Genomic DNA, 17749 nt, shown 5'->3' with positions numbered 1-17749 from the left:
TGCGACCACAACTGCTGAGGTGTGAGCTGGTGCGTTGTCGTGATGGAAAAGGACTTTTTTGTGGGCCAATCGTGGGCGTTTTTCTTGCAGCTCGGTTTTCAAACGGTCCAATAACGATGAATAATATGCACCTGTAATAGTTTTACCCTTTTCCAGATAGTCGATGAGGATTATTCCTTGCGAATCCCAAAAGACAGTCGCCATAATCTTTCCGGCCGAAGGAACGGTCTTCGCCTTTTTTGGCGCAGATTCCCCCTTGGTAACCCATTGTTTAGATTGTTCTTTGGTCTCAGGAGTGTAGTGATGTATCCATGTTTCAACCACAGTGACGAAACGACGCTTAAAGTCCTGCGAATTCTTCTGGAACAGCTGCAAACCGAAACACACGAAATTGTTTTTCGTCCATTTTTTTTTGAAAAAATCACTCGACTTCCTCGATTCAAACGAATGCCAAACACAAAGAAATAGACGGATCTGGCTGAAACTTGGTGTGTGTTCTTCCAAGAGATGATACTAACTAAACATAACCTCGATACGCGCCAGTAGTGCTATCTCTCTGACTTTGCACGGACTTTTCAAACGACCCTCGTACATCATTAAGAATAGAATAGTCATAGATTCCATCAAAATTATCCATAATTCCAACCCTTGAATTAAAGTCCCCCCCCCCCCGCAGTAAACATAGTTTTCTAAGTTTACATAAGTTGTGGTTTTGTTTATACTACCTTGCTCTTTATAATGCAAGAGAGTTCAGGATATGAGGGTACAAAAGGTAAAAGTTGGTGGTAGCTTGGATTATATTATTGTTTTTAGTATTATTACTAACTCAAGCTTTAGTCTTCGGATTAAACTCTGTTGAATGCTTAGTAAGTTCTTAGTTTTCTTAGGGTGCTGCAAGTACTTTTCCTGTATAGATAATTCAGTTTAATGCTGTGCTAACTGAAAACTTATTGGCCAATAATTTTGATTCAAAATTTGCAAACTTCGCTTTTATTGAATTAAAGTTTGCCTAAACTAGAACTTATAGTATTGTCGTGAAACTACTTCAAAGATGATTCTGTCATGGTAGTTTGCTCTAGAAGTAAATAAATGTTAGGAGTTTTAGAATAAAGCAATGTTAGTTGTGAACACACATTTATTTAATATTTTTAACAGATTACTTTCTGACTTTCCAGGTGAATATCAACTGTTTCTTTCCTTATTACATCCTTGCTAACCTTTAATAAATCTGATATTGATTTTTAATGAGTTTATTTATACAAAAAAACCTCCACCAATTGCAATTTTTTTTTATTGGGGTTTTAAGTTCCATTGGAAATCATTCTGTACGCGTTATTTTTGCTTCTAAGAAGTGAATTCATCATCGTACTGGCACCCAAGTGTTTTGGTGCCATCGAACTGACTTAACTGTAAACCAGCCTGAGTCACGGCGCTTTTAACTTTTTCATTGGGTTCCGTATCTTTATCGCGATTTAAAACAGTGTAGAGATCTGTAAATTAAGAAAATTGAGGAGGTCAATGAAAGCATTGTTTTAATTAATATAAATATTTATACGAAAATAAATAATAATATAGTAAAAGAGTTGAATACCTCCAAGTTCTTCTCCGTTTTTCTTCAAACATATGTGGATCAGAGCAGACGAGTCGTCAGCCTCCATAACGGTAACTGTATAAGTGTTCTTCTCATTCGCGGCTACTAACTCTTTTTCTGTGACCGAATATTGTATTGTTCAATACAAAATTTTGTACAATTTAACATGACACCTAAATCAAAATCTATAAATATGTCTGAACTTACCACTACTATCAACAGTACTATATTTTGCAGTGTATTTTGCACCAGACGATTCCAGAGTCCCCTCACCTACATGATACATTTTTTTTTTATCACTGAAAAAAGCAATCATAACAATATTAAAATTATTTTCAAGAAAAACTGATTTCCATAAAAAAGTTGTCAGTCCTCATACCATAGAAAATATTAAAACATAATTGAAAGAATGTGCAACACTATTTAGAACATTTCAAAAGAAGGGCAAAAGTGTGGTATAGGTTGACTTTAGTCCCTACATCTACCAGATCTTCCTCTATGTCTTCACTCTGGTAAGTTATCTATAATAGAGATAAACTATGGGGCTAAAAAATAAAAATGCAGGAATTTGGTACAAAATACTTCGATCTGATTAGTCCAACATGTGAGCATTGGTCTTTCTGTTAAGTCGGCATCAATATTGCTCCACAGATTTTTTTTTTACTTTATTCGCCTTCCAAAACATAAATTGACCATTCAAAATTCGTAATCAATAATACGTGGGACTAACTTCTGGCCACCTCATGTACCTCTAGAATTTAAATAAAAAGTATTTAACGAAACCTCCTACTCCGTTATGTGATACGCCTTATTAAAAAATTGAAATAAATATATTTTCTAGATACCTTCTAATACTGCTAATTACTTTGAGACAGGGTTGAATAGCATGTTAGCTAACACTCTTAGTCCACTCATACGGCATATTTTAAAATCTTCCAGCTTCCCGGAAGGAAGACCGTCCAACATAAAACGTAATGGATTAGAAGATTCTATAGCTCGAAGAATGGGAAAAGTTATGCCCGCTTTTGTTCAAATCTCCATAATGACAAACTTAATTTAAACAAATTATTAGACAAGCTAATTTTACTTTAGAAAACCAGGAAGCGGTGACGAGCTCAAGAGAGGGTCAGCAAGCACCATAGCAACAGTTTACTGAAATTTACCATTTCCGCAAAAACGGCTCCAAATATCTTCTTTTTTTTTTTTAAATTTGGTGTTCCAAGATATAAGCGAAGATTTATACCTAACATTAGTTGAAATATTTTCACAAAAAATCAAATAAGGGCGCTCCTGCTAAAATATCTTTTCTGTGTTGTGCTGTCCAACAATTCAAATCTGGCATTAAGTTTTCCAAATTCGAAAAAAATTCGGCTGACAGAAAGTGCCACTAAACGGAATAATTTTTTTGTACTTTTCTCGATGACAGCTCCTTTGTTTTGTAGAAATATTGTGTATTGATTACAAAAATTTAAGTCTACAAATTTCATATAGAACATTTTACCTAGAAAATTCGAATGAGAGTGCCGCTGATAGAGAGGAGGAAGATACTCTCTGAAGGTTGTTTTGTAATGTACGTTGCTATTTTTGTATTCTATTGAGAAAGGCAAAATGGCGGCTAAAATCGAGTTTAAATTAAATTCCCCTGTACTCAATAGATTGGTCACTTTCTCAAAAAATGACCCCTAGGCTTTTCAGTAAACTTGGCATTTACATTCAAACAAATAGATCTATAACTTTTACTTTGATCATCTTTCTAGGATAATTAGTTTTAGATCAGTTTTCAGAGGAGGGTTATAGTAGAAATTGCAGAGTAATTAAGGTTACAAACTGAATAGGATTGTTAACAATTATAGATGATACAAATTATTACAGTTGGTAGAAGTTCCAAGAGTTAGACCTTGATATTGGTAGTGAGGGACTATCCTGTGAGAGATTATTACAGATGCTTTGTTCTGTTAAACTGTTTTATTTTATATGGCATCAAACGCTTTGCCATCAAAATGGTCTCCTGATAACTGTTTGGATTACTAAAAGAAATATTCATTATGGGGATCCTGCAAAGAAGAAAATGGTGCTACTTCAAGATTGAGTATTAATTAAATATTATTTAATATTTACTTTGTTTTGTAGTGATATAATGCCTCTCTTACATCATTACCATCTTTTCTTGGTGCGAAACTAGAGCAGTATTTATCTGTAACCTGAGGATCCTTGTCTAGATAATGAGTCACATACCAAGTACCGCTGTAATACTGCAAGATATATTATGTTGAGAATGGAAAAATGCTAACTAATTGAGTGATTGTTTTTTGATTATAGTAAAATTACCTTCTCTTTATCTAAACCACTTTTAGGACTTATATTTTTACTACACTCCTCACTAACTCCCATTGTTGAAGTTAGACAGAGAATGGTCACGGCCAACAACGCTGAGTACCTGGATGGAAACAATAATATACTTAAAATTTAGTTCAGGTAATCATCACACTATTTATACTTCCTCTTGCTTGCTGCTAAGTGCATACTGCAGTCGGATCAAAATTTTGAAATTGAATTTAATCCGTAAGAACTTTTTTCATGATCCACTTAACGTGTACTTATTGCATAGATACCTATCTTTTTACACAATCTGAGATGCATGTATGTGTATAAAAATATATTATATATATATATTTATATCTATTTATTTTGTATATATACGAGGTGTGTTCAAAAAGTAACGGGAATTTTTAAATTTCGCGGGTTTGGAGAGTCTGATTGTAAAATTATTTTTTTTATTATGTTGGTACACATGCCCCTGAAGTACGATAAAAATTTCAGTAATATTCATTGTTTACTTCTTAAGTGGCAGCCGTTAAGGTTAGACGTGTTTTTCGAGCTTGGCGATTTTTGTTTGTTAAAAAAAATGGATCAAAGAATTTGTATTAAATTTTGCGTAAAAAATGAAATAAAGTGTGTGAAATGTTAATAAAGGCATATGGTGAGTCTGCTATGAGTAAAACAAGGATTTACGAGTGGTATAAGCGTTTCCAAGATGGCCGCGAAAACGTTGAAGATGACGAACGACCTGGACGTCCAAGCACATCAACAACCGATGAAAACGTGAAAAAAGTGAAAGAAATGGTTATGAACGATCAGAGAAGTCGCTGATGATGTTGCCATATCAATTGGCTCATGCCATGAAATTTTTTCGGATGTTTTGGGTATGAAACGTGTGGCAGCAAAATTTGTTCCAAAATTGTTGAATTTCGAACAAAAACAGCGGAAAATGGAAGTTGCTCAAGAGTCACTTAATGAAGTCGACAACGATGCGGATCTACTATAACGTGTTATAACAGGTGACGAAACATGGGTTTACGGATATGATGTCGAAACTAAGGCTCAATCGTCCCAGTGGAGGCATTCTGGATCGCCAAGACCGAAAAAGGCTCGACAAGTGCGGTCGGATGTGAAGGTTATGCTCACTGTGTTCTTCGATTTTAATGGCATAGTGCATCATGAATTCTTGCCACAAGGTCAAACAATCAATAAGGAGTACTACCTACAAGTTCAACGCCGTTTGCGTGAAGCAATCCGAAAAAAACGCCCGGATTTGTGGCAAAACAATTCATGGATTTTGCACCACGATAATGCACCTGCTCACACTTCATTGCTTGTTCGTGAATTTTTGGCCAAAAACAAAACTTTAACGATGCCCCAGCCTCCATATTCGCCAGACATGGCTCCATGTGACTTTTTTCTATTTCCAAACATAAAGAGAACATTAAAAGGCCGTCGTTTTACAAGCATAGATGACATTAAAAGCGAATCGCTGAAAGAGCTGAAAGCTATCACAAAGATCGAGTTTCAGAAGTGTTTCGAGGATTGGAAAAAGCGCTGGCACAAGTGTATTGTATGCGAAGGGGACTACTTTGAAGGCGACAATATTAATGTAGATGAATAAATATTTTTTTCAAAAAACGATAATTCCCGTTACTTTTTGAACACACCTCGTACAAAGAAAAACAACATACATACACCTGTTCATTCACTTGTGCGTGACTTACTGTAAAAAAATGCCAAAACTAATTGCTATTAGAAATTAAAAGTATTATGGAAAAAATATTTTTCTCGTGGATTGAAAAATAAATCAATTAACTTTCATAGATAACAAAAAAAAAAAAAAAAAATCAGTATAATTTAACAAATGTTGGTAATTTTAAGAAGCTTTAACAGAAAATAAAAGAACGGATTGAGCTTTTCTTTAGAATTGTCATTAATCGTTCTGTTAAGTCGGAACCAATGACCCTCTATAGATATTTTTATCCACTTTATTAGCCATATTTGCAACTACAGAAAATGTTGCATCAAGTTAATTTGATGAAACTGGTTAAGTTCACATGAAAGTTATGTTAAGAGCAACCTACCATTGGTGAAACTCTTTCTCAGTCGATATTATCCTCATTTTAGTAGGCCCCTAGGCCACTTCCGCTTCAAACGATAAGGAAAATTGTCTGGAAGGTGAGGAGAGGAGAGTTGTTGGACAAGAGGATTAGGATGGAGAGCTAGGAGGCTGTGAAATTTGCAGTAGCGAGACTTTATTAGATCGGTGACGAAAGGGATGTGAGGGTCATTGTGTATTGTAAGGTTAGAATTGTAGTATGGAGCATTCAGGATTTTCGTGTAGGATTTTTAGACTGTCAGGCGTTTGGAGTTACGAGGGTTTGGTTGAGCCCCACACTTCTGCTCCGTATGCCCATATGGATTAGTAGTTTTAATAAATATGTAAATAAATACATTTAGTGTGAGCATTATGCACTGTTCTTAATTTTCTTCTTTTGTGGTTTAAATATGATTTGTTGAGCGTAGATCTTTCACATTAAATTGGCCAAATTTTGAAATAAAAACATTAAAAACTAAATAAATATTAATACTTATTAAGTAATAATATTTATTATCTGTAAATAAAAAAGAATATTTCCTACTAAACTATACTGGTTAATAAGAAACCCATACAAAGTAGCCCTACTTATTAATTATGATGAAAATGTACGATTTGTACATTACTTTGAATGACACAATTAAATGTCTACTTTAGACCATCCCTTTGCAAAAGTAAGAGTTTGCAGAAAGGTTTAAAGGAAATAGTATGTTCTTAGAGTGCAGAGAATTACTACTCACGTTCCGAGCATTTGCACTTGAATGCAATAATTGTTTCAGCTCTTCCAAAAATGGAATTCTCCAGATTTAGATAGTGCTTACCTTTAAAAATGATCAAATTTCAAATAACATAGATGGATCTAGCCAATAACATGAAATGTGAGTGATAATGCAGAGTCAGTTCGCGTTTCCCGGTAATGGCGAGACTATAATTTGTGAACAAAAGTAAGAGATACACTTGGTTACTCGTAGAAACGCCAAAACCCCAGAAGAAGTACTAGGTAAGCATCTACTCCTTACGGTGCTTTGAAAGAAACAATCATCAATTGCTTTTCAAATAAAAATTCCACAGAAGACGCCAAGAGTATTAGACAAAATTTTGTCAAATAAACCCTCCATTATTCATCTGGTATCAGCAATCGCACACTCTGGAATTAGTTCAATTAGTTTGGAGTATACATATGATGTATTGCTGAGATTTTTTGAAATTTCAGATCAGAGGACAGTCATTATTCGAATCTGAAAGTTCTCATTGAATTTTGATCCTTTGTTTTTTGTTTCTTCTTTGGCTCTTGTGCCAAGCGAATATAGATATGAAGTTAGGGATCAAACTGACAAATACGTATATGTATATTACGAGTACCAAATACTGATGTTCTGATCAACCATCTTATTTAACTTACACATATATATCATTGTATTTTATGTAATTATTAATTTAGGTGTATATGTTCCCATTGTCTTGAGATAATATAGTGTGCAGATTGGAGGGTTGGGGACATCCCGACCTAAGGACTGCCTCCCACAATCGGTTTGTCCCTTCCATCCCCACAATCCCTTATCATGTTTACTGCAGTCTAGTATTAAGTGATTACTGTCAGCCATGGTATCTGCAGTGTATGAACAGTTTGGGTTGATCTCTATGCCAATTCGAGCTAGATGTTATGGTGAATAATTGTGGTTACTCGTAAATCTTAACCTGCACATGGTGGGGTAGAATTGCCTGCTGAAATTGCTGTACTTGAAGAACGAAGGACGAAGGAGTTTTGGGGATGCATGGTTGAAGGACTGCATAAAATTGCCCCTTGGCTCGTTTGGACAGTTCGTATTCCCTTTGTCATTCACTGTACATAATCATTTTTACATAATACTATATGTCAGAGTTTTGCAAAGAGTTAGGTGTTGTAAATTTCGGCCAAATAGCTTCTTTAGCAAATTTATCAACTATTAGATGTATTGATCTATTTTTATTAAAAATATTATTTAGCAGCTGAACTGTCACCCAAGATTAGTGGTGAAGCATTACTTCCCAGACTTTTTAATTTTTGTAGAACGCTTTTACTGTCTGAAAGTATCAAAACGAGAGGTTGGTCTATTGATTCATCATAGTATAAACTCAGGTATATGGTAAATAGCATTGAATATGGATGCGTACTTAATTATTCCTAACGGCAACTTTATATCTATTTTCTAGTGCATTTTTAACTTAATCAGTTTTATACTTTAATTTACCTGAGTTAGCCTCTTGTACATGAACTTTAGACTTACTATACAGGGAGTTCATTTTAAGACGGCTCAAATGCATTTCATGCTTAAACGGTTGATCTGAGCAAAAAATGGTAGAGGAAAAATTTGTTGCCCGTCAACCCTAGTTTCAGAATATGTGACTTGATTTTAGATTCCTGCCCGCATGCGCGGCTGACGCAAGCCAGGTTAGCCAGGAGGTTATCAACTCCTGTCTGTATCTGAGGAGGCACGTTTGAAGTCATGTACATGCTTCACAAGTTGAGTAAAGTACATTATTTGATAAATTAATGAATAAGTTTGATTCTTTACATGAAAGATATTGATCACTTAAATATGTGGCAGGAGGTTTCCAATGTTTTTGGTAATTAAACGCAACTCTCCCAAAATTACCAAATAATTAATTAACATTCTTGTTTGTAACAGATGTAAAATTAATTTTTAGCCATTTTGTGTATGCTTGAGAACATCTAAAGCTCTTAACATTTGATTTTTCTTAGAAAAATCACTCGGAAAACTACTTATTTCCCGATATTAAGAAAAATACTAGCTTTACTGCCTTGGCAATATTTTCAGTAGAATGGGGATGAAAAAATACATAAAAATGACCTATCGCGTGCTCTTCTTTCTCTTTGATAACAAGTTAAAAAATTGAAATGTGATTAATAAATACCAGATTTTGAAATGGCCTAGCACCTTTAATTTTAAAGATATCGAATTACGGTTTCCAGTTTCTTTTATAACTTCTTATACTCTTTCAAACTGTGTATATGAAAAGGGAGATCAACAGCAAACCCTCACTTTTGGTCGCGCGTCATCCGTGTATTTGGACAGGAATCTAAAATCAAGTCACATATTCTGAAACTAGAGGTGATGGGCAACAAATGTTTCCTCTACCATATTTTGCTCAGATTAACCGTTGAAGCATGAAATGCAAATGAGCCGTCTTAAAATGAACACCCTAAATACAATATTTTCTTCAATGGGGCGTTTATTTGACTTTAGATTACTTTGTTTGTATTACCTGAGTATTAGAACTTTCCATCTCCATTCATGTTTGTATTATTATAATTCATTGATTGATTATTGTTAGTAAAATACTGGTTAAAGGAAGAATTACTTAAAGTTGGTTTGTCTAACTTTAAACTGGTATCATCTGAAGGCCCTTGGTACCAGTTGTCTGCCAAAATTTTACTTTATCGATGAAAACTAAATGTTATAGACTAAATTGTGAAAAAAAAACAAAAAAGATGATGATGACATTTTTTTCTTTAATGATAGTAATAAAAAACTTAATAATAAAAAATAACGTGGTAACAAATTAAACAGAAAAGAATACGAACGTATAATTAACAACTTTTAACGGTCACAGTTAGTGGTAGTCACTCACGGTGTGGACGGTCGAAGTACGAATCACTACTTTTGTATGATTATTGAGAAAACCAAGTTTCAAAAACTCAAAATTATATAACAGGACAAAAGAGCCAATGCCAACCTTAGGACTTTTTTATATTATGTTATTAATACTGTTTAATATAATTAATATTATTACGGTAAAAGATCTAATAACTTTATTCTGAACATTAACAAAATAATTTTGGTTTTAATGAAAAACATTCAGTAATCTATAATACTGAAGCTCAGGGGAACACAGCTGACTATTTGCCAAAATTTCATTAAAAGATTACTATAATTAACTTAACATTGGAAAAACTATAATGGATAATAATTAAGGCAAAAACTATTTCTTAGTTTTGAAACATTATTACTTACGGTTCCATGTTGGCGTGTTGAAATTCACTAGCTCTGAATGCAATGATATGCACAGATAATATATATATACTGGATCTCCTACTGATCTAACACCTTATATGTTTACACACGTCAGTAAAATATATTCGCATGTGGCACGTAAATTGTCATAGGTAAATAGAAAAAATAATAAAATTTGAATGCCTTTATTTAATCTACATTTTGGAAGTAGTTTGAATTAACTGAATTTGAGTTAACTGAATTGTAATAGATGATTTATAAATAACTAAAACGATATTGCCTATGGCATTATTTCCAACGAACAGTTTAACTCTAAATCCGTTCTCTTTTCCAATGAATAATCTATGGAAGCGTCAATCTTGCAGTCAGTTACAACTTCAGTATTGTTACAAAATTTTTCAGTAAGATAATAATAATAGTTAATTACAGTGCAAGTCATGTGAGTGTACATAACACAATTCCGCTCGCCAATAATAGCTAATTCGGCTTCTGAAAATACTTTAAGAGCAACCAATTCTTCTACAAACACAAAGCCCGTTATGTAAAAAACCCAAATAAGGCCAGTTATACGTAACATGTGGCTCGGAGTCCGGACCTGACTACAAAAAATATTAAGATCTTAAAAAATAAGTACATATTTTGTAGAAAGTATGGCGTACCTTGAGAGAAAGACGTCTAGAGAAGGAGATCTTACCAGATGCTAGAAAATTTATGCAAATAACTAAGCGTAGTAAACCTGGTAAAATTGAGTATGCTACTCTGGGCAGGACATGTGATAATAGTGGAAGTGGGAACTATCGCTGGCAAGAATCGAAAGGGAAAGTGAAAAAAAGTTTAGCTGGGCGGCTAAAACTGAGAAGCTAAGATAGTGTAAGTAAAGGGCAGCGTTCATTTAAAGAATCAGGAAACGGAAGGCATCCACATGAAACAGAGAAATCTGGAACGAATTTTTGAAGAAGGAAACCAAGGCTGCAAGCAAAAACGAAGTTTATGTAATATTTATAATGACTAATTATTCTTTAAAATAGTACAACATAGTATATAGGTCTGTGAAGCTTATAAAGTCATGTATAATAATATTCTTGGCAAATTTTTATGTACTCATTTGCAGTTTAAAAAAGAGAAGCCACGTTAATCTTTTTCTTAACAATATTTAGTATATTTTTCTTCCATTTTAAATAAAAAGACAATTCCGTAGAAGATGATGTGTCCATTGTGTGGAACAATAAGAGTTTGATATCACTCAAAGAATGTAAAGACATATTCAGATTTAAACAAACTAAGTTAAAAGTGCTTAAGTTGGTGAAGTGAACAAAAATGTATGGGCCAGCAGCTGGATTCGAACCCGTGATCTCTGTGTTGTAATCTAGTGTTCGCTAACCTCTCAGCTAATCTCTTAAAACTCAAGCTTTAATCTAAATTATGTGTATACCAGGTTAAGTTCATAGATTCCTTGGAAGGCTGCAAGTACTTTTCCTCAATTGATAATTTAGTTGAATGCCTTGCTAATTGAGAACTTATTGATCATTTTGATTCAAACTCAGCAAACTTTCGCTTTTATTGAATTTAAGTAGGTCTAAACAAAAGGTGACTAGAACTTATAGTATTGTCGTGTAATACTTCAAAGATTATCCTGTCATAGTCGTTAGCTCTAGAAGTAAATAGATGTTAGGAGTATTAAAATAAAGTAATGTAAATGGTGAACACACATTTATTTAATATTTTTAACAGATTACTTTCTGACTTTCCAGGTGAATATCAACTGTTTCTTTCCTTATTACATCCTTGCTAACGTTTAATAAATCTGATATTGATTTTTAATGAGTTTATTTATACATGAAAACCTCCACCAATTTGCAATTATTTTATTAGGGTTTTAAGTTCCATTGAAAATCATTCTGTACGCGTTATTTTTGCTACAAAGAAGTGAATTGATCATCGTACTGGCACCCAAGATCTTTGGTGCCAACGAACTGACTTAACTGTAAACCAGCCTGAGTCACGGCGCTTTTAACTTTTGCACTGGGTTCCGCATCTTTTTGGTGAGTTAAAACAGTGTAGAGATCTGTAAATTAAGAAAATTAACAAGGTCAATGAAAACATTGTTTTAATTAATATAAATGTTTAGGTATACGAAAATAAATAAAAATATAGTAAAAGATTTGAATACCTCCAAGATCTTTTGATCCTTCCCGCAAACATATGTGGACCAGAGCGGACGAATCGTCAGCTTCCAAAACGGTAAGTGTATATGAGTTTTTCTCATCTGCTTCTTTTAACACAGCTTCTGTGAACCAATATTTTATTGATAAGTTTAAAAATTTTGGAAGGACTCTGAACCAAAATAACCATAATCTGAACATGTCTGAACTTACTTTTTTTATCAACAGTTTTATATTTTGCAGTGTACTGTAAACCAGACGATTCCAATTTACCTTCACCTATATTGTAAAAAGATGTTTTTTTACTGAAAAAAGGAATCATAACAATGTTAAAATTATTTTCAAGTAAGATTAGTTTCCGTAACAGAGACTCCGTCCTATCGCAGAAACTATTAATAAATAATTTAAAGAATATGCAACTCCTTTAAGAACATTTCAAAAGAAGGGCAAAACTAAGGAGTAGATCGACTTTCGTCCCTACCAGCTACCACATCTTCCTCTATGTCTTCACACTGGTGACTTAACTAAAATAGAGGTAATCTATGGAGTAAGGAAAAAAATTAGAGGATGTATGTCCCAATACTTCAATCTTATAAGGCTAAGTTGTGAACGTTACATCTAGTATGCCTTCTAAATGATAAATTAACCACTCCAATATTTGTAATTATTAGTACATGGGCTAAATAGCTGGCCAACATAATGCACCTCTAGAATCCAAATTAACAGTATTTTACGCCACCTTCCGTTCTGTGTTACGTAGCACAGATCTGTTGTTGTAGTTATGATGTAACAAAGAAATCGGAACATTATGTAAGAAATAAATATATATTCCAGATGCCATCTAATACTGCTAATTACTTACTTGTCCAGAGACAAGGTTGAATAGTATGTTAATAAAAACAAGGAGTTTACACATGCGGTACATTTTAAAAACCTTCAGAAGGTAGACCACTAAAAATAATAGTCAAAAACGTAATCGACAAAAACATTCTATGGGTCGATTAATGGGAAAAGTTATTGTCGCTTTTGAAAGTCCCAAATCTTCATAATGACGTTCTTGATTTAAACAAGGTAATAGACAAGCTAATTTTACTTTAGAAAACCAGTAATCGTTGGTGAGCTCAATAGAGGGTCAGCACCATAGCCACAGTTTACTGAACCTTTTTTAAGTTTTTTAAAGGTTTCCTTAAAAACGGCTACAACGTATTCTTTTCTTTTAAATTGGTGTTCCGACAGAATAAACGTAGATTTATTCCTAACTTTATTTGAAATATTTTCAATGAAATTCGGGGCGCTACTAAGGTGTGAGGGGATCTTCCAGTTATGAGTTGTACTGTCATGCTTCCAACAATCTAAATGTGGCATTAAGTTTTCCAAATTCAAAGAAATTCGGCTGACGGAAGGAGTCATTAAACGGAATAAATTGTACAATATGTTAGCTAACACTCTTAGTCTGCTCATGCGAGACATTTTGAAAACTTCCAAAATCCCGGAAGGGATTTCAGACAAAAATAATTGTCATAAACGTAATCGTCTAGAAAATTCTATAGCTCGATGAATGGGAAAAGTTATTCCCCCTTTTGAAAGCCTCAGATTTTCAAAACGATTATCCTAATACAGGTGAGCTCAGTTTAATTAAGTTAAATTAAACCAGCTAATTGCTGCAGAAAACCAGGAAGCGTAGATGAGAGCAAAAGAGGGACTCCCATTGTTGAAGTTAGACAGAGAAGGTGACACTTTATAGAAACTTGTTTCCAGTTTTTTCAAAAAATGACCTCCAGGCTTTTCTGTAAACTTAGCATTTACATTCAAAAATTTAGATTTATATCTTTTACTTTGATCATCTTTCTACGATAATTGGTTTTAGATTAGTGAGGGATTACGGAAGACATTTTAGTGTAATTAAGGTTACAAACTGAATAGGATTGTTAGAAATAAAAGATGATACAAATTATCACAGTTGGGAGAAGATCTAAGAGTTAGGATCTTGATATTGGTAGTGAGGGACTATCCTGTGAGTGAACATTACAGATGTTTTGTTCTGTTAAACTGTTTTATTTTATATGGCATCAATGCATGCCATCAACCTGGTCTCCAGGTAAATGTTTGTATTTCTAAAAGAAATGTTCATTATGTGCATCCTGCAAAGAACGTGCTAAGTCAAGACTGAATATTAATTAACTGTTATTTAATACATACTTTGCGTTGTAGTGATACAATGCCTCTTTTACTGTACCATCAGATTCTCTTGGTGTAAAACTAGAGCAGTATTGATCTGTAACCTGAGGATCCTTGTCTAGAAAATGAGTCACATACCATTTACCGCTGAAATACTGCAAAATATAAAATGTTATTTAAGAATGAAAAAAATTAGTTACAAATTGAGTGATTGCTATAAAATTACCTTTGCTTTATCTAATCCTTGTTTAGGACTTATATTTGTACTACAGTCTCCACTGACTCCCATTGTTGAAGTTAGACAGAGAATGGTCACGGCCAACAACGCTGTGTACCTGGGTGGAAACATTAATATACTTAAAATTTAGTTCAGGTAATTTGAATAGTACTCATACTTCCTCTTGCTGCTGAGAGAGTACTTACTGCAATCGGCTCAAATTTTTGAAATGGAATATAATCCGGAAGTACTTTCTTCATGATCTGCTTAACGTGAACTTAATGCTTAGCTAACTATCTTTTTTATACAATTTAGGTATGTATATAAATATGTTATATATGTATTTATATTTATTTATTTTGTCTATGTGCAAAGTAAAACAACGTATATACACCTGTTATATGCTTCGCATGACTTACTGTAAAAAAATGCCAAAAACTAATTGCTTTTTGAAATTGAAAGTATTGAGGAAAAAATATTTTTCTGTTGGATTGAAAAATAAATCAATGAACTAATTACAGATTACAAAAAGGAAAAGAAAGGAATAGAAAACTAATTAGAACAAAGACACTTAATTATATTAAAAAGAGAAATAAAATTCACTGAGAACTCTCAATCTAATTTAACAAATATTGGTAATATTAAGATCCTTTCATAGAAAGTAAAAGAATCGATTGAGGTTTCCTTTAGATTCGTCATTAATAGTTCTGTAAAGTCGGCACCAATGTCTTACTACTGATCATCCAAAAATTTAATAATCTGGAAATGGATATAAGATCTGCGTTATTGACTCTACCTCTTTCAAACTACAAAGAGGTTTTTGGATTAATCCTAAAAATATTGCTATAAATTTATAATTTACGGAAGTTTGTACTTTTTCTATTTTTCAGAACTAAAAAGGCAAAAAAAGAGGAGTTCAAAGAGATGTTAAAGGAAGAAGCTCCCAAAATAGGTTGAAATCTATTCCAGTTAAGCGTTCTTTTAGCTTGATTAATGTTAATTTCATGTTATACAGTTTAATTAATAAATTTAAGATGGAAGATTTACGAGGAATCGGTCAAATAAAACAACTCGTCTCTTTGCCAACGTTTCGACAAATATATTGTCCTCTTCAGGGCCTGGATATTACAAATACAAAACAATTTACAGAGTCAGTAACATAGAAAAAATAGTAAAAAACAGTAATACAAAAATAAACAGTCAAATACAATAAATTCTTTATAATTATTGAAACTTACGTGGCTATGCGGGTTGGTTGTGTTACGGAAACTTAGAGCCAGAAATGGAGAAGCAGGTATATATATATATAGATATAGCGGGACTTACACGGGAATTTTGGTAATAATTAAGACAAAAAGCTGTTACTTAGTTCTGAAACATTATTACTTACAGTTCCATATTGACGAGTTGAAGTTCACTAACTCTGAATTCAGTGATATTCACAGATACTATATATACTGGATCTCCTACTGATCTAACACCTTATATGTTTACACACGTCAATAAAGTAAATTCGCATGTGGCACATTAATTGTCATAGGTAAATAGAAAAAATAATAAAATTTGAATGCCTTTATTTAATCTAAATTTTGGAAGTAGTTTGGATTAACTGAATTTGAGTTCAATGTGGCAGTTTATTGAACAAATTATTTAAAAGATATTTTATTTTTATTTTTGGTATTACATGTGTGCAACTTTTACTGAATCTTTTAAAATCTGATTATTGAGAAAATCAAGTTTCACAGAAACAAAATATATAACAGGACATAAAAGCTCATGCCAACCTTAGGACTTTTTTAATATTATGTTATTAATATTGTTCCATATTATTATTATTTTATATCATCAGTATAAATATCAATATAGTGATAAAAAATAACAACACGGGTACTAATTACAAAATAAATAAACTATTCTACATTAAAGGGAAGGAAAAATAATGTTCGAGGATTGGAAATACAAAGAACTGTGGGAAATATTCAAGAAAAACATCTATAAACAAGTAATAATAATTACTAAAATATCTACTATAGTAACAAGTATGATACTGAATTGTTGTAGATAACTTAAACGATTTTTCTGGTGCGTCATTTCCCACGAACAGTTTAACTCTAAATCCATTCTCTTATCCAATGAATAATTTATGGAAGCGTCAATCTTGTAGTCAGTCACAACTTCAGTATTGTTACTAAATTTGTCAGTAAGATAACAATAACCTAGTTAATTACAGCGCAAGTCATGCGAGTATACACTGTATACACCAGATTTTACTTTAATTTGCTAACTATTTACGCACAGAGATGAAAAGGAGAATTCTGCTCGCCAAATAAGTATTTGTGTAGAATGTATGGCGTACCTTGAGAGAAATTCGTCTAGAGAAGGAGATCTAACAAGTTGCTAGAAAATTTATACAAATAACTAAACGTAGTAAACAAGGTAAGATTGAGTAGGCTACTCTGGGCAGGTCATGTGATAATAGTGGAAGTGGGAACAATCGCTGGCAAGAATCGAAAGGGAAAGTGGAAAAAGGTTTAGCTGGGCGGCTAAAACTGAGAAGCTGAGTGAGTGTAAGTAAAGGGCAGCTTTCATTTAAAGAATCAGGAAACGGAAGACAGCCACATGAAACAGAGAATACTGGAACAAACTTTTGAAGAAGGAAACCAAGGCTGCAAACTGGGGAGTTTGGTGCTAGCCACTGTGAGTGTCATATCGCTTTGCATTATTTGAGTTTATTCCTTAGTCTATATTGGGAGTTTCAGTTTGATTTTTGGTGTGATTGTACATTTAATCATAATATTTATTGTGTTTAATTTTCAAAAAAATCTATAGAGTACTTTTCTTTTTATAAATAATTTAAGTATTACTACTTCAGTAAGGTAAGTAGTTTGGAACAGTAATATTGTGTGGTGGAGCAGTGCATAGAACTTTTATTGGGTTTTATTTATTTATTTGTTAACTTTTACGAAGAATAGACTTTGCTTTTGTGACCGGACAGAGAGCGATGAGTGTGTGTAAACTCAGTTTACTGCCTTACACGATGAAAATAGGTTCTTAAGAGCATCTGTTGAATATTTACAAAAGAGAAACGATGATACTTTGGAGTACAGAATGGAGGTGATGGAGAACGAAGATAGAAAAAAAACAAGGTTCTTTTAAAAGGTTTGT

General features: G+C 33.1%; 2 protein-coding genes across 2 annotated transcripts; both read right to left on the bottom strand.

Annotated features, from left to right (window-relative positions):
- Positions 1 to 1114: 1114 nt before the first annotated feature.
- LOC141447343 (nitrophorin-2-like) lies at positions 1115 to 10148 on the bottom strand. The gene is made up of 6 exons (XM_074114780.1): positions 10028 to 10148; positions 3920 to 4028; positions 3710 to 3843; positions 1799 to 1890; positions 1592 to 1708; positions 1115 to 1490 (listed from the first exon to the last, which is right to left on the bottom strand). Exons 1-6 carry the CDS (start codon positions 10033 to 10035, stop codon positions 1345 to 1347), a joined length of 606 nt encoding a protein of 201 aa, XP_073970881.1. The 5' UTR covers positions 10036 to 10148; the 3' UTR covers positions 1115 to 1344.
- A 1572-nt stretch (positions 10149 to 11720) lies between these two features.
- On the bottom strand, positions 11721 to 16107 carry LOC141447342 (nitrophorin-2). Its single transcript, XM_074114778.1, has 6 exons — positions 15975 to 16107; positions 14594 to 14702; positions 14389 to 14522; positions 12403 to 12494; positions 12198 to 12314; positions 11721 to 12092 (listed from the first exon to the last, which is right to left on the bottom strand). The coding sequence occupies exons 1-6, from the start codon at positions 15980 to 15982 to the stop codon at positions 11944 to 11946; spliced, it is 609 nt and encodes a 202-aa protein (XP_073970879.1). The 5' UTR covers positions 15983 to 16107; the 3' UTR covers positions 11721 to 11943.
- Between the last annotated feature and the right edge of the window lie 1642 nt (positions 16108 to 17749).

Source organism: Rhodnius prolixus, unplaced genomic scaffold, assembly GCF_049639745.1.
Source record: "Rhodnius prolixus isolate KJV_2025 unplaced genomic scaffold, Rpr scaffold_7, whole genome shotgun sequence".
NCBI classification, from domain to species: Eukaryota; Metazoa; Arthropoda; class Insecta; order Hemiptera; family Reduviidae; genus Rhodnius; species Rhodnius prolixus.
This window is presented reverse-complemented; position numbering and strand designations above follow the sequence as displayed.

What these genes read in the sequence shown, in the direction of transcription:
- LOC141447343 (XM_074114780.1), bottom strand. An exon ending in TTATATCACTACAAAACAAA is followed by an intron (nt 1,891 to 3,709) that starts GTAAATATTAAA and finishes TGCTTTTTTCAG; the next exon opens with TGATAAAAAAAAAATGTATC. An exon ending in TAGTACTGTTGATAGTAGTG is followed by an intron (nt 1,709 to 1,798) that starts GTAAGTTCAGAC and finishes ATTCGGTCACAG; the next exon opens with AAAAAGAGTTAGTAGCCGCG.
- LOC141447342 (XM_074114778.1), bottom strand. An exon ending in TTGTATCACTACAACGCAAA is followed by an intron (nt 12,495 to 14,388) that starts GTATGTATTAAA and finishes TCCTTTTTTCAG; the next exon opens with TAAAAAAACATCTTTTTACA. An exon ending in AGGATCAAAAGATCTTGGAG is followed by an intron (nt 12,093 to 12,197) that starts GTATTCAAATCT and finishes CTTAATTTACAG; the next exon opens with ATCTCTACACTGTTTTAACT.